The sequence below is a fragment of the Beta vulgaris genome, chromosome 2, assembly GCF_026745355.1.
Source record: "Beta vulgaris subsp. vulgaris cultivar EL10 chromosome 2, EL10.2, whole genome shotgun sequence".
Classification (NCBI taxonomy): domain Eukaryota; kingdom Viridiplantae; phylum Streptophyta; class Magnoliopsida; order Caryophyllales; family Amaranthaceae; genus Beta; species Beta vulgaris.
Window position 1 is genome coordinate 22325319 of NC_079203.1, and position 25568 is coordinate 22350886.

Consider the following 25568-nt stretch of genomic DNA (forward strand, 5'->3'; position numbering starts at 1 on the left):
CACTTCTCCCAATTCAGATGAGGTTCGTCTCTTGACACCTTTTTAACACACATTCAAGATTAACCAGACATGTGTCAAAAGACGAACCACACCACTAAAGTCGTCCATGAACACTTCAATGGAATCTTCTAGCATGTCAGAGAAGATTGCTGTCATACACCTTTGAAAAGTGGATGGGGCATTACACAAACCAAAGGGATCCTTCGATATGCAAATGTCCCATACGGACAAGTAAAGGTGGTTTTCTCTTGGTCATCCGGATGAATGGGGATTTGAAAGAATCCGGAATAACCATCGAGAAAACAGAAGTGTGAATGACGAGCAAGCCTCTCCAACATTTGGTCAATGAAGGGAAGGGGGAAATGATCTTTCCGGGTGGATTTGTTCAGTTTTCTGTAATCAATACAGACTCTCCACCCAGTGACAGTCCTAGTTGAGATTGTTTCTCCTTTCTCATTCTCAACTATAGTCATGCCTCCTTTTTTGGAACCACGTGAATCGGGCTCACCCACTTGCTATCTGAGATAGCATAGATGATTCCCGCGTCACGTTTTCAAGATCTCCTTTTTCACAACCTCTTTGAGGTTGGGATTGAGCCTTCTCTGATGCTCGATGGAGGAGGCATTACTATCGATGAGATGGATACGATGCATAGCAAGAGAAGGGCTTATCCCTTTAAGGTCATCAATCGAATACCCAATGACATCTTTATATTTTTCAAAATTCCAATCAGTTTGGATATAGAAATGTCATCAAGACTCGAATTGACAATAACAGGATAAGTACATGCATCATCAAGAAAAACATATCTAAGAGAGGAGGGAAGGGGTTTGAACTCTACCTTGGGAGGAGGCTTAGAACACTCCTCTTTATCCGTGGATGATGTAGCTAGAACCTCAAACGCCACTTCTTGCGTTTCCTCTTCCATGTCCAAGCTAAGGGTGTCGGTAAGTGTAGCATACAACTCGTCCCAGAATTATCCACACTCATGGCGTCCTCTACCTCATCTTCCACTAGGCTTACCCGAAATTTTCTCCATCATAGGTCCTTCATGTCTTAGAGAACTCAAACACAACCCGCTCATTAGCTACCTCAACCGTGATTGTCTCATTTTTCAGTTTATCACGGCACCCAATGTCTTTAGAGCTTCTCTTCCCAGAATAAGAGGAGTCTCAGGATCTTCCTCCATATCCATCACCACAAAGTCGCATGGTACAAACACATGCCCAACTTGAATCGGTATATCCTCCAACTCACCACATGGGACTCTCACAGTGCGGTCCGCCAATTGAATCGTTTTGCGCGTAGGATGAAGAGGAAATTTCAGGTGCTTTGCAATAGAAAGGGGTTCAAATTGACACTTGCTCCTAGATCGGCCAGTGCACCCTTAGGCTCTAATCACCTATCTTCACCGGCAAGGTGAAACTCCCGGGATCTCTTTGCTTCTTGGGCATAGTTCGTTGCACAAGAGCACTCACTTGGTAAGGTAGGGAGATAAGCTCATCTTCAAGTTTTCGCTTTATTGGAGAGGATCTCTTTCAAGAACTTAGCATAAGCTGGCATTTGAGACATAGCCTCAAGGAATGGGATGTTGATTTGCAGGCTCTTCATCACATTAAGAAATTTAGTGAACTTGTCACTCAACTTTCTCTCTACCAACCTATGAGGATAGGGAACCGGAGGCACATAGACTTGGTTGGTGGAGGTGATGGCAATGGGTTTTTGTCACCAACTTGAACATGTGACTCATCTTTCTCCCCAACGTCCTCTTTCTCAGTTTCCTCAGCTTCATCCTCCTTCTCAACAACCTCAACTTCTTATCCGTCTCTAACTCCCCATTAGGCATCTTAGGACCCGCATACTTGTTCCCACCTCAAATGAATGGCTTTGGCTTGATGGAGGTTGGGGTTAGGGATGGGTTGGCCGGAAGTTGATTTGTGGGGGTGAGGGATTTTTCTCAGCTACTTGGGCAATTTGGGTTTCAAGCATTTTTTGTGGGCTTGTAGCTCTTGAAACCTTTGCTCATGGTTTTGGAGAATTTGGTTCATGGATTGGAGTTGTTGGAGAATTTGGAGAGAGGTTGGATCAGGAGATGGTGTAGGTTCGGGATTTTGTTTGGGGAATGGAAGATTGGAAGGAGGTTTTGGGTTGTTGGTCCTTTGATGTGGAGCTTGGTAGTGTTGGACCCTTGTGAGGAGGAACCACCTTGGTTATAGTTTTGGTTTTGGTTATACCCTTGCGCAAACCCTTGGTTGTGAGCTTGGTTGTACCCTTGTTGAGGTTGATTCCATCCTTGTTGAGGTTGGTTGAATCCTTGGGTGTAGTTTTGTTGAGGTTGTCTCCAACCTCCTTGTTGATTGTTCCTATACCCTTGGTTTCCTTGATACCCCTCTCCTCTTGAATTTTTGCCGCCACATGCTCCGAATGGGTACCTCCACAATAAGAAGTATCATGGTTAGTACCACACAAATATCACAAGAAAAAGAGTTTACCTGTGAAGGAGTAGACGATGCAAGATTGATCTTGGAGAGCTGTCGAGTTGGTCCATCTTGGCTTGAATTTGATCCATGGGGTCAAATTCAAACTTCCCGCTCTTATTGGGTTGAGCACCTCTCCGTCTTCCACCCCATGAGTAGTTCTTGATCACTTCCTCAATTGTGGACTCAAGTTGTTCTTGCGGGATCTTAGAAAGTTGACTTCCCATTCCAGCATCAAGGTTGGCCCGTGAAATCGGATCAAGACCATCATAGAAAATCGCATGAGTAGATTCTTGTTGAACTCATGGTGTGGGCATGAACGGATCATCTCCTTGAACCGCTCCCAAGCTTCGGCAAGTGTCTCATCGTTCTCTTGCTCAAATGAGGAGATCTTCCTCCTTATGTCCGCAGTCTTCCACTCCGGGAAGTATTTCTTCAAGAAGCCATTGTGACTTCTTCCCATGTAGTGAGGGAATTAGCAGGCAAGCTCTTGAGCCATGACTTTGCTTTTCCGGTAAGAGAGGACTGGAACAAATGCATCTTGATGTAGTCAGGAGAGATGGTCTAGATTTCAAGAAACCTGTCGAGATGGTCTAGAGAATCTTCATCTGACCCCCCACAAAACTACTCTGCTTTCACCATCCGAGTATACTGAAGGTGAATGCTGAAATTTGTAGTGGTGGTGGGGAGTTTCGAATTCGCTCCAGCATCAAGGTTGGCCCATGAAATCGGATCAAGACCATCATAGAAAAATCGCATGAGTAGATTCTTGTTGAACTCATGGTGTGGGCATGAACGGGTCATCTCCTTGAACCGTTCCCATGTAATAACCAGAAAAAAATATTAGTAAAGGATCAAAGGTTAAAGTATTATTATAAGTTAAACTAGTCCCTAAGATCTTATATACGTTATTTTGTCGTTTATATGATTATTTTAGGTGAAGTTATGTGTTTCGTTGGCTTTGTACATTTGCTCAGGGAAAGTTATATGTGCATACATATGTCATTTATATTCACATTATAGTTTATAAAGTACTTTAAGGGTCAAAGATTAATAAAATTATCAATATCTAGTTTATGAGCTTACAAATATATCTAGTAAGATTTTTAGTAAGTACCACATAAACCTAGAATGCTCCAAATTTATAAATGATTAACCTAATGACTAACGTTATTTAGTTTTTAGAATCGTCACTAATGATTTTACCTAAGATCATACAATCGCTTCCCATTTAGAAAGAATATGTAAATGCAACTTTTATAAACCGAAAAAAAAAGAAGAAGGAATAGCTTATATTGGATACTTTACTACAAGTATATTTAAATTATCCATTTAATTAGATAGAATACATGCATGCGTGGTATAATTCACTGAAGAACTTGGGCTCCAAAAGAGATTTTTCTTCTCTTATATTTGACGTGTCAAGACTCCATCACAATAAAAATGAAGTGTATGAATTTTGCATATGAGTTGTGTAAAGCCAGTATATGGAGCAAGTCATTTTGCTAACTACTAACCTAAAAAGTTAGTTGACTTATTAAGACATTTGATTAGGTAAACCGACATAAATCCCCTATAAAAGCATGTAGAAATGCAAACTATACAATACATCTCACAATATAAAAAAAAAGATAATAAAAAAATAAATAGAAAGGATATAAGAGTACCAGAGGAAAGTTAATACGTACAAATTAAGATTACTAAGGTACATTCCTGAATACCCCTTCTTAATGTTGTTTTGCTATAATGTATTGTTATATTGATCTTTTTAGATAAATTGTTAGTAATAGTTTTGCCTTAATAGTAAAGGTATGTTGTGATTTATAAAGTGTGTTTAAAATGCAAATGGTATTTGTCACATTATGATTTATATATAAGGTGATTTTAAAAAGATTATCATATGTGCTAATAATAAAGATGTTACTATGATAAAATGAAATGGAGGTTCGTGGTGGAGGAAAAAAGATGTTATTATAAAATGGAGGTTCGTGGTGGAGGAAATATGTTAAAATAAAATGGAGATTCGTGGTTTGTGTTTGAGAAATGAATTATATACGGAGTGACGTACGTCATTGTAGGGGTGTGCACACGGAAGTATCAGGAGACGCTAAAGGCCTGAAAAATATTATCCGGAGTGACGTACGTCATTGAAGGGGTGTGCACACGAGATTTGTCGGAGAAACTAAACCAGATAATGTTATAATTATAACTGATTATATATATAATTATTTGTAAGGTGTTTTTACATGGTATTGAGAATGTAGTGGACCCTTTTGGGTTGACTGTTATAAAATGTTTTGTTTTCAGGTACCAGTAATGGAAATGGGCAAGAGTGAGGGAAAAAAAAACTTAGGATTAATATACTATATGGTGTTAACTTATGTTTTATAATATTAGTATCATGTTTTAGGTTGTTTTCGCCTTGTATTTCTATTATTAGGAATACGGCAGTAATGTCCTGTAAACTCTATATATCCTATAATAAATAAAGATGTAATATTTGGTTCGATCCTAGTACTGGCATTTGATGTTCTTTTATTAGAATTATATAAATTACAGGGCATTACATCCCAAGCTTCGGCAAGTGTCTCATCGTTCTCTTGATCAAATGAGGAGATCTTCCTCCTTATGTCCGCAGTCTTCAACTCCAGGAAGTATTTCTTCAAGAAGGCCATTCTGACTTCTTCCCATGTAGTGAGGGAATTAGCAGGCAAGCTCTTGAGCCATGACTTTGCTTTTCCGGTAAGAGAGGACCGGAACAAATGCATCTTGATGTAGTCAGGAGAGACATCATTAGTTGTTATCATGGCACAGATTTCAAGAAACCTGTCGAGATGGTCTAGAGGATCTTCATCTGACACCCCACAAAACTGCTCTGCTTTCACCATCCGAGTATAATGAGGGTGAATGCTGAAATTTGTAGTGGTGGTGGGGAGTCGAAGTCCACCTTGAAGAGCATAGGAACCCGGATACCTGAAATCCCTAAACAGTTGTGGATTTGCTTCACCCATTTCTGATTCAACTTCACTTGATGTACTTGAGATTGGTGAAGATGGCTCGGAACCCAAAGTCAAATTTCCAAATTCTTCCGAAGCTTTCGCAATGTACGATCGATTTCAGGATCTAGAGGCAATGTGGGTGAACCGTGAGTTCTTCTTCTCATGTAGCACAACAAAGCTAAGCAGAGGATTAGCAAATAACAACCACAGTTAAAAAGAAAATAAAAGAAAAATCAACTAAGAAAACTAAACAAAAATATACTTCAATCAATAGCACAAGCTCCCCGGCAACGGCGCCATTTTGATAAGAGGCTTTTAGTGTGTCGTTAAGGCACTAAGAACCGCTTTCCAAACAATATTTATAGTCCTAACAAGCAATTACTAAGGGAATAGTAAGGGCAAGTCAAGGGTCGATCCACAGGGGAAATAGGGATTGGTTAAAGTCTATCAAGTCTAGACTACCTAATTGAAGGGTATTTGGGGGTTTGAAAGAGTTTTGGTATCTATTAAGTCAAACAAATAGCACGAACAAGCAAATAACACGAGTTTAAATATCAGATAAAAGACACTAGAGTTAAGGTTACTAGTATGAATAAGAATAGCCAATCAATGCTAATGCAATTGTGATGTACGGAGATGATTATGCAAGGTTTAGTTTCCCTTTAAATTACTTGAGTCCTCTCTCGAATGGTCCTCAAGAATAATCGCTTAATCAATAACCTGAATCCTCTCTCGAATGGTCTTTAGTCAATTGATTAAGAGATTTAATAAGTTCGGAAAACCCCTAATAAAGGATCCCCTTAATTTCTACCCAATATCTTGGCCTAGAAATTAAGTTGATTCTTAGGGATGATAAAAGAGTCACAATTCGATTAGAGAACTTTTGAAATCTAAATACCAAAGTATAAATGTTATCAATATCTATCCTAAGGTTTCAAAACACCAAGATCAATGCATAAACTTCTCTAAACATCACAATCACATCAACAACATATTTAAAACCCTAATTCATACTTTCACCCTAACCCTAGATTATGAAACTACTCACTAATCATGGAGTTAAAGCAATTAAACAATAAATCTATGACTAATCTAAGGCTAAACATGATTAAGCAATGACTAAACTAATGTAAATCGCAATTATAGGGCTAAGTGAATAAAGATCTAGAATAATCAAAAGCAAGAACAAAGACGGAAAGAATGAAATAAAAACTAAAACTTTTAATTAAGATGAACGAAAAGTACCTTCAATATCAATGGAATCACAAACAATGATCACTAATCTCAATTACCAATGAAAACTAAAGTGTTTTCTCTCTAATACAAAACCCTAAAATATTGTGTGCAAGATAGAATGAAAGCGTAAGTCTAAAAACTCCAAACGCAAAAGGGTTTAATGATGTGAATTTTTATTCCGGAACGCATGGTGCGGGCGCACAATAATGAGGTGCGGGCGCACCATGCTAAGGTGCGGGCGTACCAGACCTCAGGTGCGGGTCTGTCTCATGGTAAAAATCTCCCGTCAAATGGTGCGGGCGCACAAATGGGCAGGTGCGGGCGCACCAGATATAGGTGCGGGCGCACCACATGTCAGGTGCGGGCGCACCTAATTCTTCTGCCTCAGCCTGAATTCCTCCGTCAAAATGTGCGGGCGCATAGGTAGCTGGTGCGGGCGCACCAGACACAGGTGCGGGCGCACCAGACACAGGTGCGGGCGCACCATGTGCTGGGTGCGGGCGCACCTGTGCGTTCTGTCTTTTTCTCCCAATTTGGCTGTGGTGCGGGCGCACCAGTGATATGTGCGGGCGCACCTACGTGTGCGGGGGAACTCTAGGCGCACATCATGGCCTCTCACATCCTCTAGCTTGTTTCTTTAAGCCATGTCTCGCATTATTCGGCCCGAAAAGGGTCATACCTGCAATAAAACACGAGCAAACATGGTGAAAGCATATGTGCTAGAAGTTCGATCAAAATAGATCGAAAATCTAGCAAAATGTCACTATGATCAAGTATGATCAAGTGAATGAAATAGAAGGGAAAAGTGAAGAGAAAGAGGGAAGAAAGGGGAAAAGGGAACAAAACAAGCCAAAAGGAAGCATAAAGTGCGTTAGGAACGCACTTATTAAACTCCCCCAAGCTTAGCGTTTTGCTTGTCCTCAAGTAAACCAAGAGTGAGAATGAAGGAAAGAAGAAGAAAAAGAGAATAAAAAGAAAAGGGAAACATGCAACAAACTAACCTATATGCTCTAATGCAAGGTTACGAGCATGACATGCAAGCTAAGAGTTCATAGCAAGATTTAGGAGACCAACCAAACACAAGAGGGAAGATGATTAGGAAGCACAAGAGTGACTCTAAGGTCTCAATCCACCGATCAACCGAGTCTTTTGAAAGAAAGCTTTCCAAGAATGATTTCTCACTCTTCTCCACTTCCAAGACCCAAGTTTGACTCCTCCCTAGGGATGCTCAACATAATTGCTCGCCTCTACCACGTTTTGATGACCCTCATCATGACTTGCACAAAATCTCGCCCGCCACTACTAAATAGATCAAGTCCAATCTAGAAGTCAAAAGGGACTTTATGAAGGTTGTAGCGGGGCTAAGGTTAAGGGTGTGGATTATATTCTAGGAATGTGGTGCAAAAAGGGTAAGTGGAGTACAAACTAGGGGTAAATACTCCCCCAAGCTAGTCCTAACACTATTCTCAATTAAAGAAATCTCACACATAGCCTTGAATTTCACTTGTTTCTTTGTCACTTTGTGAACTTTTTCATTTTTCTCATCAATTTGATCTTTCTTTCTTTTCATTTTCAATAATAAACCAAATCAAACAATAAGAACTTTCTTTCTTCTATTTCTTTTGTCTTTCTTTTTCACAAATTTTTTTTCTCAACTTTTGCAATCATACAAGCACATTAACTCACTTTCAACCAAGACTTAATATCAAAACAACTTAACTCAACCAACTACACATGCATCCACTTTGGGGAAAGTTTGGCCATGACTCATTATGTGGGTTAAGCAAAAATAGGATAGAAAGGCTCAGATGGGTTGAGAAGCGAATATTATGCAGGTGTTCAAGCTTTTGGTTTTGTAGCTCCTATTACTAGCAAAAGAAACGCCCTAAATCATTCTCCTAGAGGCTCGTTCTTATGTAATCTTGGGGAGCTAAAATGCAAATCACAAGTTAGGCGATCAATGGTGAGGGTTGTGAGTGAGTCTTACGAGGTTCTTGGGGGTTTGTCGCACAAGGGGCAAGGCAATCCATTCATCCAACTCGCCTAATTTCAAAGAGACTCTACCAAAAGTTATCGCTTTCAAGAGACGCTTAAAGTCACAACAGGGCTTCCAAAATCATCAAGTCTAATATAAGGAAGGTCTTCCAATCGAGACATGAACACTTTAGCCACAAATCATGCATGCAACCAAGCTATCCTAAATGCAGAAAAAAGAAGAAAAAGAACAAAAGAGGAAATTTTTTTTTTTTATATATGCAAAGCAAAACAAAACTACTAAAGCAAAGCTATACAGGTGAAGAGAAGTCAGCAGGGGTGGGGGAAGTCAAAACCAATAGACAGGAGCAATCACCAACTGATACCGAATAATGAGACCCCTAATTCTAACCATCGATGACTCCAAAACTCCCAAGGATATAGACATACATGCAAGTCCCCCAAGCTTAAGCAAAACTCCGCGCTCGGAGTTGCAAAAGGAGCGAGAGGGTGGGGGGTTATGAGAAGCTCCTAATAGTTCCCACCATTACCCCCATCGGGAGGGGGGTAAGGAGGAAATACCCACCAGAGTACCCATCAGGATAGTAGGATGGGTAGTGGGGGTAAGGACGGAAAGAAGGCTCCTCAAACGGCCCTTCTTGAGGGTCGAAAGAAGGAGGATAGTGGGGATGGTTAGGGAAGGGAGGCTCATGTCCGGAGTGGACATTGGCGAGGTGAGTGCGCCAAGCCACCCTAGACACATGGTCGAGGTCGGTGCGGATACCGGCAAGAGTAGCAGTAACCGCACGGTGATTGGCCTCCTGAGAGGCCTGCATCTGGGCTATGGCCGCCATGACGGAGCCCGTGTCGAAGGATTGAGAGGAGGAAGCTTCGGCCACCTCATTCTCAGGAATGCGGTGGTCGGGCCTCGGACCTCTCGGAACGCGTGGAATGCGCTCCGTAAGGATGGGCTCAGGGATAGCCCGTGGGATGTCATGGGAAGGGGGAACCCGCCAACGGTTTTCGCCGTTAGCAGGGAGGTCCCAGATGAAGTCGGGCCCTATAAAACAGTAAGGTCGCCCTCCCCCACACAAGCCAAATGCAGTTTTCCTTCTGGTAACCGCGCAGAAATTTCATCTGCTGCAGACTGGCACCATCCAATCTGTTGGACTGACCAACAGTAGGCATGCTAGCTTCCAAGCGAGCCAGGTCATCGTCCTACTCCAAGTAGGACGCTAGCTGGGTGACCATTCCACCACAAAGGATCTCCCCAGTCATCGTAGTGCCCCCCCGAATCTCCTGCAGTCGGTGAAGGAGAAGCGCAACAAAGTTAATTCGGGCTATATGGTGGGCCCCGTCAGTGGCCAACCAAAGAACCAGCAACTCGTCTTTCCTCAACTGTCCTACTTCCTGTTTAGGAAAGATGGTGTAAACCAACATCCTATGGAAGTAACGGAGAGCAAGATGGATGATCTCCGACGCTTTGGACGAATTCGTCCGAAATGAAGTCGTGCCGTTGGTGATTTTGGCCCACCATTCTTGCTCATTGTATCCCTGCCAGATGGTGCCCAAAGGGGCATCACAGGAAGCTCGAGAATCCATCCCGAATGCCTCACAGAATTCGTCGAAGGAGAGTGCTCTAGCTTGATTAAACATACGAAATTGAATAGCTAGAGCACCTGTGCCCGACTCCTTACTTATGTTCAATGTACTCAAGAATTCGAGAGTGAGTTGATCATAAGTAGGTGCATGGACGTCAAGAAAGTCCGATAACCCGACATTACCTGCCATCTCCCTTATCATCGATTTGATGTTAAGGTAGTTGCAGGTAGTGTAGTCATAGAACTTTGTGGGACGTAACATGCGCTCAGAAAGTTGTTGAAAAATTTGTTTATGAGCGGCATTGGGAAGTTTCACAGCATAGAGGGGAGGGGGATTAGAGCTAGACGAGGGTCCTTGTGAGGAGGACCCGGTCTTTGCTCTTTTAGACCTAGAGGAGCCTTCACCACTACTTCTTCCCATGGTGGTAAAGTGGTTTTGTTTTGCAAAAAAAGGGGAAGGAGAAGTGATGATCTGCTGAAATGACACACCACAAGACGGACTCTCGACACAAAGAACACACAAAAAGAAAAATCAAACCACACAAAGAAACACACAAAAGAAAGGAAAATCAAAAAGAAGGAAAAACTAGTCCTAAGATCTACCAGCTAGCCAATCCACAATTAGTAGCAACCACAAGTTGCTAACAAGCAAGAGTATCACCACTTACAAGAGACTTTCAAGACAAATTCACCAAATCAACCACAATTGGTGCACAAGAATCAATAACACTAGAAATTCATGCAATGTAGTTCACAAAAAGTCAGAATATTATGAATTTATCACAAACCACATAAAATTGCACTTGTTCACCACATCATCCAACACAAATATGAGCAAAGTTCATGAATAATCAAGAAAAATTAAGGAAAACAAGCATGCAATCTAAAAGAAAACACACTAGAGCTCCAAATTACTAGACTATTGATGAAAAAGCAAAGATTAGAAGAGAGTTACCAACATGGAGATGAAAATCCCCAATTTCGAAACCCTAGAAATCAAATCCTTGCAAAACCCCCAATTTTGTGCCCTTGAATGGTGTAGAGAGGAAGATGATGAAGATTCCGGTGAGATTTGCCGGAAAAGGGTCGTGGTGGCCGGATCTAGAGAGGAGGAAGAGAGAGAAAGTGAGGGAGTGTGAGGTTTTTTCGAAAATTATGAGGAGAAGAGGAGAAGGGAGGCCCGAAAATAATGAAGGAGATTTGAGAAAACAGCCCAGCCGGTTTGGTGCGGGCGCACCTCGTTCAGGTGCGGGCGCACCAATCGTAAAAAAAAGTTCAGAATTCGTTTGGTGCGGGCGCACCAAACCTTCTGTTTTTTCTCTAAATCTGTAGATGTGTTGGTGCGGGCGCACCTCCTCTTGGTGCGGGCGGAGAAATCCTTCTGTTTTTCTGCTGAAAAATGTGTTTGAAATCTGGTGCGGGCGCACCAAAAAAAAATTCAAAATTTTTCAACACGTGCGGACGCACAATGAAGTGGTGCGGGAGCACCTTTTCTTCTGTTTTTTCGCAAATTAATTCGTAAAACATGGTGCGGGCGCACCTTGTGGAGGTGCGGGAGCACCATAATGTTTTTCGAATTCTTTTTTTGAAGGTGCGGACGCACCTCGAGGAGGTGCGGGAGCACGTTTGCTTCTGTTTTTCTCAAAAACATTCTTAAAACTTGGTGCAGGCGCACCATTCTGAGTTTTCGAAATTCATCCTTCTCCAATTACTCCTTTGTCACTCCATTTTTCATAAAAATCTTATGTCTAAAAGTAGCTCTCACAGCCAGCTGATGGATCACAAGTCTAACTAACAATCAAAAGAAAAAAAATAATAATCTAAAATAAAAGAAAGGGAAGAAAAGAAAGGGGTTGCCTCCCGTGTAGCGCTTGTTTTAAGTCATTAGCTAGACTAAGAAGGATACATCCATCATGAGAGTCGCTCAGGTGAGCGAAGAATCAAGCAACCAATGGAACCAACGGCATGAGAATCATGGTAGAGCTTCAATCTTTGACCGTTCACCCAGAATGGACCGTTCTCATCCATAACCTCATAAGCTCCATATGGAGTAGTCTTCAACACGGAGAAGGGACCCGACCACTTGGACTTTAACTTTCCGGGGAAGAGCTTTAGTCTTGAGTTGAACAATAAGACCTTGTCCCCAACCCGGAATTCTCGTTGTTGAATCCGGTTATCGTATCATTTCTTCGTTTGCTCTTTGTATAGTCTAGAATTCTCATAAGCGTCAAAACGAAGTTCTTCCAGCTCTACTAGCCTTTCTTTTCGAGCTTCTCCCCCAAGTGAAGATCCATGTTGAGCTCCTTAACTCCCACCAAGCCTTGTGCTCAGTTCAACCGGCAAATGACATGCTTTGCCATACACAAGGCGATAGGGAGTTGCCTATGGTGTCTTGAAAGCCGTGCGAAGAGCCCAAAGGGTCATCAAGCTTCAAAGACCAATCCTTTCGTGTCCTATTGACCACCTCTCAAGGATTCTTACCTCTCGATTCGAACCTCAACTTGGCCTTGGTTTGGGGGTGATAAGGAAGACCTACTTTGTGATTCACCCCGTATTTCTTCAATAGAGCTTCTAATTGCTTTTTGGCGAAGTGTGAACCGCCATCACTGATCAACACACGGGGCACCCCAAATCGAGGGAAGATGATCTTCTTCAAAAGCTTGGTCAACCTTATGGTCATTGGTGGAGAGGCAATGGCTTCAACCCATTTGTCACGTAGTCGACCGCAACAAGAATGTACACATTCCCACAGGAAGGAACGAATGGACCCATAAAGTCGACTCCCCAGACATCAAACGGCTCAACCTCAAGAATGTTCTGTTGAGGCATCTCTGTCGCTTTGTGATGCCACCACTCCTTTGACATCTATCACAAGCCACCACAAATTCCCGGGCATCCTTTTGTAATGTTGGCCAGAACATACCACATTGGAGCACCTTAGCAACAGTTTTGCTTGCTCCACCGTCCTCCACATGCCAAAGTATGGCAATGAGCAAAACGAGGTATCTCATGATTAGGACACACCCCTAACACTCCATCAGCACACTTCTTAAAAAGGAGCGGGTCATCCCAGTAGAACCTCGAAACTTCTTTGAAAAACCGCTTCCTTTGTTGGGAATAAAACCATGAGGCTCAATCCCACAAGCCAAATAATTCGCATAGTCACGAACCATGGAACCTCATTTTCAGAATGGCGAACAATGCTTCTTCTCTCAAATCTTCCTCGATAGGAATCTCCTCCAGATTTCAAGAGGGAGGCGAGAAAGATGGTCAGCTACCACATTCTCCGTCCCCTTCTTCTCTTTCATCTCAAAATCAAACTCCTGAAGAAGCAACACCCACCTAATGAGCCTAGGCTTGGCATCCTTCTTACTCATCAAATACCGGACCGCAGAATGATCCGTATACACCACCGCCTTATTACATGTCAAGTAGGAACGGAACTTGTCAAAACAAAGACCACGGCCAACATTTCCTTCTCCGTAGTTGCATAGTTCCGTTGAGCATCATCCAGAGTCCTACTTGCATAGGCTATCACATGAAGCCTCCCTTCCTTGCGTTGCCCAAGAACAACTCCCACTGAAAAGTCACTAGCATCGCACATTAGTTCAAAAGGCAAGCTCCAATCCGGAGCTTGCACAATGGGGGCAGAAGTAAGGGCTTTTTAAGAGTTTCAAAAGCCTTAGTACAAGACTCATCAAACTCAAAATCAACATCTTTTGAAGTAGATTCGTCAATGGTTTGGCTATTTGAGAGAAATCCTTGATGAAACGCCGGTAAAAACCAGCATGTCCAAGGAAAGCCGAACTCCCGTCACCGAGTTCGGTGGCGGAAGCTTCTCAATAACCGAAACCTTTGCCGGATCTACTCAATACCCTTTTTCGACACTTTATGCCCAAGTACAATGCCTTCCTCGACCATAAAGTGACACTTCTCCCAATTCAGACAGGTTCGTCTCTTGACACCTTTTTAACACACATTCAAGATTAACCAGACATGTGTCAAAAGACGAACCACACACACTAAAGTCGTCCATGAAACACTTCAATGGAATCTTCTAGCATGTCAGAGAAGATTGCTGTCATACACCTTTGAAAAGTGGATGGGGATTACACAAACCAAAGGGCATCCTTCGATATGCAAATGTCCCATACGGACAAGTAAAGGTGGTTTTCTCTTGGTCATCCGGATGAATGGGGATTTGAAAGAATCCGGAATAACCATCGAGAAAACAGAAGTGTGAATGACGAGCAAGCCTCTCCAACATTTGGTCAATGAAGGGAAGGGGGAAATGATCTTTCCGGGTGGATTTGTTCAGTTTTCTGTAATCAATACAGACTCTCCACCCAGTGACAGTCCTAGTTGAGATTGTTTCTCCTTTCTCATTCTCAACTATAGTCATGCCTCCTTTTTTGGAACCACGTGAATCGGGCTCACCCACTTGCTATCTGAGATAGCATAGATGATTCCCGCGTCACGTAGTTTCAAGATCTCCTTTTTCACAACCTCTTTGAGGTTGGGATTGAGCCTTCTCTGATGCTCGATGGAGGAGGCATTACTATCGATGAGATGGATACGATGCATAGCAAGAGAAGGGCTTATCCCCTTAAGGTCATCAATCGAATACCCAATGACATCTTTATATTTTTGCAAAATTCCAATCAGTTTTGATATAGAAATGTCATCAAGACTCGAATTGACAATAACAGGATAAGTACATGCATCATCAAGAAAAACATATCTAAGAGAGGAGGGAAGGGGTTTGAACTCTACCTTGGGAGGAGGCTTAGAACACTCCTCTTTATCAGTGGATGATGAGCTAGAACCTCAAACGCCATCTTGCGTTTCCTCTCATGTCCAAGCTAAGGGTGTCGGTAAGTGAGCATACAATCGTCCCCAGAATTATCCACACTCATGGTCGTCTCTACCTCATCTTCCACTAGGCTTACCCGGCAAATTTTCTCCATCATAGGTCTCTTCAGTGTCTTAGAGAACTCAAAACCACCCGCTCATTAGCTACCTCAACCGTGATTGTGTCGTTTTTAGTTTATCACGGCACCCAAAGTCTTTAGAGCTTCTCTTCCCAGAATAAGAGGAGTCTCAGGATCTTCCTCCATATCCATCACCACAAAGTCGCATGGTACAAACACATGCCCAACTTGAATCGGTATATCCTCCAACTCACCACAAGGGACTCTCACAGTGCGGTCCGCCAATTGAATCGTTTTGCGCGTAGGATGAAGAGGAAATTTCAGGTGCTTTGCAATAGAAAGGGGTTCAAATTGACACTTGCTCCTAGATCGGCCAGTGCACCCTTAGGCTCTAATCACCTATCTTCACCGAAGGTGAAACTCCCGGGATCTCTTTGCTTCTTGGGCATAGTTCGTTGCACAAGAGCACTCACTTGGTAAGGTAGGGAGATAAGCTCATCTTCAAGTTTTCGCTTATTGGAGAGGATCTCTTTCAAGAACTTAGCATAAGCTGGCATTTGAGACATAGCCTCAAGGAATGGGATGTTGATTTGCAGGCTCTTCATCACATTAAGAAATTTAGTGAACTTGTCACTCAACTTTCTCTCTACCAACCTATGAGGATAGGGAACCGGAGGCACATAGATTTGGTTGGTGGAGGTGATGGCAATGGTTTTTTCACCAACTTGAACATGTGACTCATCTTCTCCTCAACGTCCTCTTTCTCAGTTTCCTCAGCTCCATCCTCCTTCTCAACAACCTCAGCTTCTTATCCCTCTAACTCCCCATTCGGCATCTTAGGACCCGCATAACTTGTTCCCGACCTCAAATGAATGGCTTTGGCTTGATGGAGGTTGGGGTTAGGATGGGTTGGCCGGAAGTTGATTTGTGGGGGTGAGGGATTCTTCTCAGCTACTTGGGCAATTTGGGTTTCAAGCATTTTGTTGTGGGCTTGTAGCTCTTGAAACCTTTGCTCATGGTTTTGGAGAATTTGGTTCATGGATTGGAGTTGTTGGAGAATTTGGAGAGAGGTTGGATCGGAAGATGGTGTAGGTTCGGGATTTTGTTTGGGGAATGGAAGATTGGAGGGAGGTTTTGGGTTGTTGGTCCTTTGATGTGGAGCTTGGTAGTGTTGGACCCTTGTGAGGAGGAACCACCTTGGTTATAGTTTTGGTTTTGGTTATACCCTTGCGCAAACCCTTGGTTGTGAGCTTGGTTGTACCCTTGTTGAGGTTGATTCCATCCTTGTTGAGGTTGGTTGAATCCTTGGGTGTAGTTTTGTTGAGGTTGTCTCCAACCTCCTTGTTGATTGTTCCTATACCCTTGGTTTCCTTGATATCCATCTCCTCTTGAATTATTGCCGCCACATGCTCCGAATGGGTACCTCCACAATAAGAAGTATCATGGTTAGTACCACCACAAATATCACAAGAAAAAGAGTTTACCTGTGAAGGAGTAGACGATGCAAGATTGATCTTGGAGAGCTTCTTGTCGAGTTGGTCCATCTTGCTTGAATTTGATCCATGGGGTCAATTTAAACTTTCCGCTCTTTGGTTGAGCACCTCTTCGTCTTCCACCCATGAGTAGTTCTTGATCACTTCCTCAATTGTGGACTCAAGTTGTTCTTGCGGGATCTTAGATAGTTGACCTCCCGCTCCAGCATCAAGGTTGGCCCGTGAAATCGGATCAAGACCATCATAGAAAAATCGCATGAGTAGATTCTTGTTGAACTCATGGTGTGGGCATGAACGGATCATCTCCTTGAACCGCTCCCAAGCTTCGGCAAGTGTCTCATCGTTCTCTTGCTCAAATGAGGAGATCTTCCTCCTTATGTCCGCAGTCTTCCACTCCGGGAAGTATTTCTTCAAGAAGGCCATTGTGACTTCTTCCCATGTAGTGAGGGAATTAGCAGGCAAGCTCTTGAGCCATGACTTTGCTTTTCCGGTAAGAGAGGACCGGAACAATGCATCTTGATGTAGTCAGGAGAGACATCATTAGTTGTTATCATGGCACAGATCTCAAGAAACCTGTCGAGATGGTCTAGAGGATCTTCATCTGACCCCCACAAAACTGCTCTGCTTTCACCATCCGAGTATACTGAGGGTGAATGCTGAAATTTGTAGTGGTGGTGGGAGTCGAATTCCACCTTGAAGAACATAGGAACCCGGATTTCCGAAATCCCTAAACAGTTGTGGATTTGCTTCACCCATTTCTGATTCAACTTCACTTGATGTACTTGAGATTGGTGAAGAAGGCTCGGAACCCAAAGTCAAATTTTCCAAATTCTTCCGAAGCTTTCGCAATGTACGGTCGATTTCAGATCTAGAGGCAATGTGGGTGAACCGTGAGTTCTTCTTCTCATGTAACACAACAAAGCTAAGCAGAGTATTAGCAAATAACAACCACAGTTAAAAAGAAAATAAAAAAAAATCAACTAAGCAAACTAAACTAAAATATACTTCAATCAATAGCACAAGTTCCCCGGCAACGGCGCCATTTTGATAAGAGGCTTTTAGTGTGTCGTTAAGGCACTAAGAACCGCTTTCCAAACAATATTTATAGTCCTAACAAGCAATTACTAAGGAGTAGTAAGGGCAAGTCAAGGGTCGATCGGGATTGGTTAAAGTCTATCAAGTCTAGACTACCTAATTGAAGGGTATTTGGGGGTTTGAAAGAGTTTTGGTATCTATTAAGTCTAACTAATAGCACGAACAAGCAAATAACACGAGTTTAAATATCAGATAAAAGACACTAGAGCTAAGGTTACTAGTATGAATAAGAATAGCCAATGAATGCTAATACAATTGTGATGTACGGAGATGATTATGCAAGGTTTAGTTTCCCTTTAAATTACTTGAGTCCTCTCTCGAATGGTCCTCAAGAATAATCACTTAATCAATCAACTGAATCCTCTCTCGAATGGTCTTTAGTCAATTGATTAAGAGATTTAATAAGTTCGGAAAACCCCTAATAACGGATCCCCTTAATTTCTACCCAATATCTTGGCCTAGAAATTAAGTTGATTCTTAGGGATGATAAAAGAGTCAAAATTTGATTAAAGAACTTTTGAAATCTAAATACCAAAGTATAAATGTGATCAATATCTATCCTAAGGTTTCAAAACACCAAGATCAATGCATAAACTTCTCTAAACATCACAATCACATCAACAACATATTTAAAACCCTAATTCATACTTTCACCCTAACCCTAGATTATGAAACTACTCACTAATCATGGAGTTAAAGCAATTAAACAATAAATCTATGACTAATCTAAGGCTAAACATGATTAAGTAATGATAAACTAATGTAAATCGCAATTATGGGCTAAGTGAATAAAGATCTAGAATAATCAAAAGCAAGAACAAAGACGGGAAGAATGAAATAAAAACTAAAACTTTTAATTAAGATGAACGAAAAGTACCTTCAATATCAATGGAATCACAAACTATGATCACTAATCTCAACTACCAATGAAAACTAAAGTGTTTTCTCTCTAATACAAAACCCTAAAATATTGTGTGAAAGATAGAATGAAAGCGTAAGTCTAAAAACTCCAAACGCAAAAGGGTTTAATGATGTGAATTGTTATTCCGGAACGCATGGTGCGGGCGCACAATAATGAGGTGCGGGCGCACCATGCTAAGGTGCAGGCGCACTAGACCTCAGGTGCGTGCGCACCTGAGTCTTCTGTCTCATGGTAAAAATCTCCCGTCAAATGGTGCGGGCGCACAAATGGGCAGGTGCGGGCGCACCAGATATAGGTGCGGGCGCACCACATGTCAGGTGCGGGCGCACCTAAGTCTTCTGCCTCAGCCTGAATTCCTCCGTCAAAATGTGCGGGCGCACAAGTAGCTGGTGCAGGCGCACCTGTGCGTTCTGTCTTTTTCTCCCAATTTGGATGTGGTGCGGGCGCACCAGTGATATGTGCGGGCGCACCTACGTGTGCGGGGGAACTCTAGGCGCACCTCATGGCCTCTCACATCCTCTAGCTTGTTTCTTTAAGCCATGTCTCGCATTACTCGGCCCCGAAAAGGGTCATACCTGCAATAAAAACACGAGCAAACATGGTGAAAGCATATGTGCTAGAAGTTCGATCAAAATAGATCGAAAATCTAGCAAAATGTCACTATGATCAAGTATGATCAAGTGAATGAAATAGAAGGGAAAAGTGAGGAGAAAGAGGGAAGAAAGGGGAAAAAGGGAACCAAAACAAGCCAAAAGGAAGCCATAAAGTGCGTTAGGAACGAACTTATCAGACGCCCTCGTAAAACAGAAAGTATTCACTGGTGTCGTGCTCGGAAGTCACGGTGATGGACCTTGGAACGGGATGGGTAATATTAATGTTGAGACAAACTTGAGCAAACTAAGGTTTATCATCATTCTGCATGGTAAAGCGATTCAGTTTAATAAGGTGGCCAGTGCTACAGGTGATGGTGGTGAGATGGTTAATGGACCATAATTCATTAGGTAAGAAAGGAATCTTAACCCATTGTTCGACTTGAGTGATTGAGGTGTGGAAGGGCTTAAAAAAGGTTTTCAAGGGAGTAGAACAAAGTTTAAATCTGGGACGAACCAAGGGCGCTTGTTCCACACATCTTCTTTGTCAAGGAGGTTTGAGAAGTGAATTAAAAACCAGATATTGGAGCAATGGCAGATAGCCACCTCTCCATGGATAAACTGCTAGTCTCGGCGGTGATGGTTGATGATAGTAGGGGTGGGAATAGGGTCACCCTAAAGCTTTCTGAATAAAAAAGAAGTGTTAAGGTTGGCTAAAAGGTCAGCAGCTATGGCAGGAGCTTGAACAGCTTCGCTTGGGGTAGGTTGATTTGGAAGCTTTGGGATAGCACTTGAGTTCCCTCGTTCTGAGTAGAGGTGATCATGGGTTGGGCCGGGGCCAAAACATTTTGCCCATTGGTCGGGTCGAGCCTAAATTCGTGCCGAATTTTTGTGTCCAAAATCCGTTATTTCGGGCCTAAATTAGCGGGCTTTTGTGGGTCACAACAGGCCGGGCCAAAAAATAGACTAAAAAGTTGTTTTTGGCTTGCCCAAAGCAAAAAAATACCGGCGGGTCAGGCCCGACCCGGCCCGCGGGCCGAAATATTCTGCCCAAAAACGGGTCGGGCCAAAATAATCACCTATAGTTCATAGGAAGAGGAAGGTCAATCGTGACTGTTATCGTCCATTCATGGAAGAATGGAGGTAGGGGAGAGGTCGGACGCACTAGGGTTGTGATGCATAGTGGTAGTTGAATGGGAAAGGGTCCTATGAGAGTCAAGAGGAAATGTATCATTAGAGCTAGTAGACTTGGCGAGGTCGGAGTATTTTGGGTGTAGGTCAGACATTAAGACGAGGTGAGGAAATGAAGGAATCTCTATTCTATATGGAAAGACAGGGGGGACACCAAAATAATGGAAACCCCATTTTACCCTCACTAAATACAACAAATTACATCCAATCCAATAGAATAAGAGAAAAACAAAAACAAAAAAAAAAAAGAAACCGTAAAAAAGTCAATAACTTCTCAAATGTCAAAAATTCAAAACTGTATTTTTTAAATCCCTTTTTTAGGAGGGAAAATCTCATAATACACTGTCAACATGCACGCTAACTCTCCAAAATTTATGAGTTCTCCATCTCTTCCCTCTGTATCTCCTCCCCTCCATTAACTGCAAACATATACACAGAAATATCAAACACAATTATCCTTTTCAAAATCCAAGAATGAGGTAAATCATTTCTATAATGCTTTGTTCTTCATAGAATATTACATTATTATCATAATATTTATTTATTTGGTGTGCCTTAAGTTCCACGTAATCGAAGCAAATCAAAATAAAGGAGCATAAAATTTACCAAGTGGAGTGTAACAAATGAAATCACATTCGAAAGGTAATTCTTATATCATATTACGCTTTGCTCTTAATTTTATAAATAATTCTTAATAATAGAGAATTATTAGTGTATTCGTAATACAGGTTAATCAAACTGAGAGGAGCAAAAATCAAAACAAAAGGAGTAATAAGGGAAAGCAAAACCAAACGCCCAAAAGGTAATTCTTACTTCTTATACTAGCCATATGATATGGTCCCATCAAATCTAAATGAAGTGGGTTTGATAAATATTTGAATCTTTACCTACGAATTCAAATTACACAATTTTGTCCCTTTCAATATACTTTTTTTTTTGCCAATAACAGTTAATTATAGTGTGGCATTGCAAGAAACCGAAGAAGATATGAAACAAGACATACGCATATATAAAAGAGAGGAGGAACTAATAAAAAAGGCAATGTGTTTTCAAGAGAGCCAAACACTCTTGTACTCTTATTTTCTAACTCACTTTTTATGATGAAAAAAAATTCATATTTTCTTAATGGTGAATCAAACTACAATTTCAAGAGAACTAGAACACTTTTAATGATGAACCGAAGTACCATTTCTTAACGGAATCAAAATTTATTTTTTTTACAATTATTAAGCATCTCTTAATAGCAAAGTTCAATCCGATGGAATAAGAAAATTTATCGGTGACAATGTGATACTTGAAGAACTGATTGAGAAACTGATAGAAATTCAATTTTGAGGAAAACAAATCACAATTATATTTGCAAAGAATCAAACTTCATTTTCTCAAGGAAACAAATTACAAATCCTATCTTTGCCCTTTAACTGAAATTTATCTCTTTTTCCACATATTTTCTGCAACAATCTTAATTAGGTTTCTTCAATATCTCATAACAACCCACAAGTATTCGTTACTTCAAAATTTTGGAGTATTTTCGCATTCAAAAAAATAAAACACATATCTCAAACTGACCTCCAAAGCCAATATTCAAATCTGCAATGTTCATTTTCTCAAATCCAAAATCACCATTTTGTTTTCTTCTTTGGGTAAACTACTCCATGACTTTGAAGAAAGAGATAGGAAGAGGAAAGAGAGATAAATAATCAATTGATGTATTCATAAGATCTAACTTATAGGAGTTATGGCTTTGTTTTTGTAGCAAGTATTAGAAGTTATAACATTATTTAATGAATTGAACGTGGCTAGCTAATTACAAACTTTTAAATTATGTAAGTCATAGGTAGCTAAAAGATACTTACCTACAACACTTTTTTAAAAGGAAAATAATTAATCAATTGAAACAATTTTTACTTTTGTTTTTTCTTTCTCTCAGTCTCTCTTTAATCACATGGCCCCTCTCTTTTTCCCCTTCATACCTCTCTCATACCCAAAAATTGCATTTGAGTTGATGAAAGAAATATATTGCGAGTAAAAAAAACGAAGGAAGTAATAATAATGACAAAGAAATTATGGTCAATCCTCTCTGCAACTTTATGATAAATTGTACACATTTTACAATGGTAAGGATTGTGTTACGAATAATATAATGTTGTGTTCATAGGTAGCTAATACCGAGCTTATTATTATTGTCATTTACACTTTGATTTTTACTTATAGAATCGTATTAGACTGTCAGCTACGCGATGCATGTTGCTTGGGCGGAGGAGTGCATGTGGTTAGGTAAACACCATAAAGGAAAATTAGGTAAGTGAATATAATATTTTAGCTAGATGTTAATTTACTTTCATAATAATAGTTCATTGTTGCCGTAAAACTTTGTAAGTGATTCTTCATCCAAATTATTACTAGATATAATTTAACAATGAATTCAACATTGATAACGACTTCGCACGCATAGCGTGCATATAAAGTTAGGTAACCATAAAACAAACATTCAAGTGGCCAACTGGAATGCAAGCAAATAATAATCATGCTATTAATCAATTAATAAGTCCAATCAAATACCCTAATTTCATATTTAAGCAACCCAAATCAATCATTGTTGGGTTTTCACCCAAACCTTAACCAACAAACTACTCCATAAATACGAAAATAGAAACTTTAGAGAAATTAACAGCTAAAAAAATGATACTAAACATTAATCTTACATTAAACTTACAAAATAACCCACAAATAATTAAACTACGTATTTAACAACTAATCTAATGAAAACAATTATAATCTGTATTCTATATGAGAAGAGGGATAGGACACCAAAATATTAGAAATCCCATTTTACCCTCACTATATCTCTATTCTAACTACTTACTTTAATTAAAAAATAAAAAAATGTAAAAATAAAAAACGAAACTACCTCTAATTAATTTAAAAAATAAAAAATGCATTACAAAAAGAAAACCATATACAATTCAAATATTCCTAATTTGTTAAATATAATTAACAATTAATTTAATTTTCTACATCCCCTAAAAAAATTAATTTTCTACTTATTTTCGCACGCATCGCGTGCATATAAAACTAGTATTGTGAGAAACGAGGGAGGAATTTGCAAGTGAAGAATTTGGATGGGAAATATTTAGGAGGAAGGAACAATATTTATAGTGCAATAAAGAAGAAAGGTTGAGAGGAATTGGCCAATACTGAAAGGGTAAACAAGAGAATTAACAATAAAAAAACTACAATTAGAAAGGAGAGTAGAAAGAGAAGAAGAAGAACAAGGAAGAGGGGAAAAGATAATTAAGACAAAACAAACCAGGGGGAAAACCAAAAACATCCATTCAAAAACAACAAAACTAAGTAATAATGACTGAAAATTAAATAGAGGGAAAGGAAGAGACGCTTCCCTGAAGATGCAATTTTGGAGAAGCTGATAACACGTTTGTGAAGAGAGAGAAAGGTGCTCAAATCTGTATTAGGGAATAATTATCTTTAATAAGATCATCAACCACCTCTTCTCCTCCCTTCCTCCTGGTGACTTTAACCTTCTCACTTTTGGATGGTGGTTCGTTTGGTTCTTTCGTAACCAAGTGGTATTTCGTGAAGCTGCTTCCTCGGCTTATTCCATAGCAGCTGCCATTAATAAGTATGCTCAAAATTGGCTGAAGGCAAAATCCAGTTTATCTCGCCTTGTTCCGAACATGTCTGAGTCTCCCCCCCCCCCTTTTGGCTAAGCGGCTTCGTCAAGGTGATGCCATTTGTTGGTCCCTCCCCCCTCCGGGTGTCCATAAGCTCAACTTTGATGGCTCAAAGCTGCAGTGTAGTAAAGCTTCGTGTGGTTTTGTTATTCGTGATGAAATGGGGGAGGTCATTTTAGCTGGTGCTAAGGCTCTTGGTAGCTCCCCCTCTATTCTTCAAGCTGAGGCTTGGGGTCTCAGAGAAGGAATAAGGGTTGCATTAGGCAAAGGCGTTTCCGAGGTCATTATAGAAGGTGATAACTTGGCGGTTATTAATTCTCTCAGGAAGTCTTGGCGTATCCCTTGAGAAATAGCAAATATTATCTCTGATGTAGCCCGGGATCTAGATCATTTCTCCTTTTTTCAAGTAACTCACATCTTCAGGGAGGCTAATCGTGTGACGGACTTCATGGCAAGCAAGGGTCATTACCGCTCTTCTCTTGATTTTTTTTATCCTCCTTATGATGTGGATTTTTTCCTTATCATCTGCAAAGATGTTTTAAGTTGGCCCACAGATTAAGGGGGTCTATCTAAGTTTTTCTTTCCTTATCAATAAAAAATAAAAAACTAAAACTCCTAGGTTACCTCATATAGTTAGCTTTTTCTTTTAATATATATAACAATAATAATAACAGTAATAATAACAATAATAATAATAATAATAATAATAATAATAATAATAATAATAATAATAATAATAATAATAATAATAATAATAATAATAATAACAACAACAATAATAATAATAATAATAATAATAATAATAATAATAATAATAATAATACTTAGGATTGTTCACTATTGTTTTGTTATGTTTATATGCATTCAATGGTTCATTATGTACTCAGCATAGCTGATTGTGTGTTATTATGTGTTTATTGACCTGTGATGAACCATTGATGCTACAATGGGGAGCAGACAAGGTGTACTGGTGCTGCTGCATGATATCGAGCATACGGGGGATAGTCTTTAGTATTTGAATTTAAAGTAATTTAATTAAGTACGATAAGATTACTATAATTTAGGCATTGGTTTGTGGTTTGAAAAAAAAAAATTGGTCGTTGATGATTCCCGAGTTGTAGTTACATTTTTATTTCCGCTGCATTTCAGTTTTCTAGACAATGTTTTGAGTTAAGGTTCTTTCTTATTATGCCTTGCGTTTCATCGCGGCGGTAACACTCCTAAAGTCGATGCGACGTAGTTGTAGACGTGTATGGATTTTGGGGGTGTTACAGGTTCAGAGGAAAGGGAAGGTCAATCGTGACTGTTATCGTCCATTGATGGAAGAATGGAGGTAGGGGAGAGGTCGGACGCACTAGGATTGTGAT

At 40.6% G+C, this 25568-nt stretch overlaps 1 protein-coding gene and 2 non-coding genes across 3 annotated transcripts in view; all 3 read left to right on the forward strand.

Moving 5' to 3' along the window:
• Nucleotides 1–24547, forward strand: part of LOC125494753 (uncharacterized) — a 37010-nt gene extending 12463 nt beyond the window's left edge. Inside the window, exon 5 of the mRNA XM_048638537.1 lies at nt 24323–24547. Coding sequence (XP_048494494.1) covers nt 24323–24547 — 225 coding nt within the window. The remainder of the gene's footprint in view (nt 1–24322) is intronic.
• On the forward strand, nt 2777–2883 carry LOC125495288 (small nucleolar RNA R71). Its single transcript, XR_007271927.2, has one exon. It is a non-coding gene; the product is annotated as a small nucleolar RNA R71 (small nucleolar RNA).
• LOC125495289 (small nucleolar RNA R71) lies at nt 16986–17092 on the forward strand. The gene has a single exon (XR_007271928.2). It is a non-coding gene; the product is annotated as a small nucleolar RNA R71 (small nucleolar RNA).
• Nucleotides 24548–25568: the final 1021 nt, after the last annotated feature.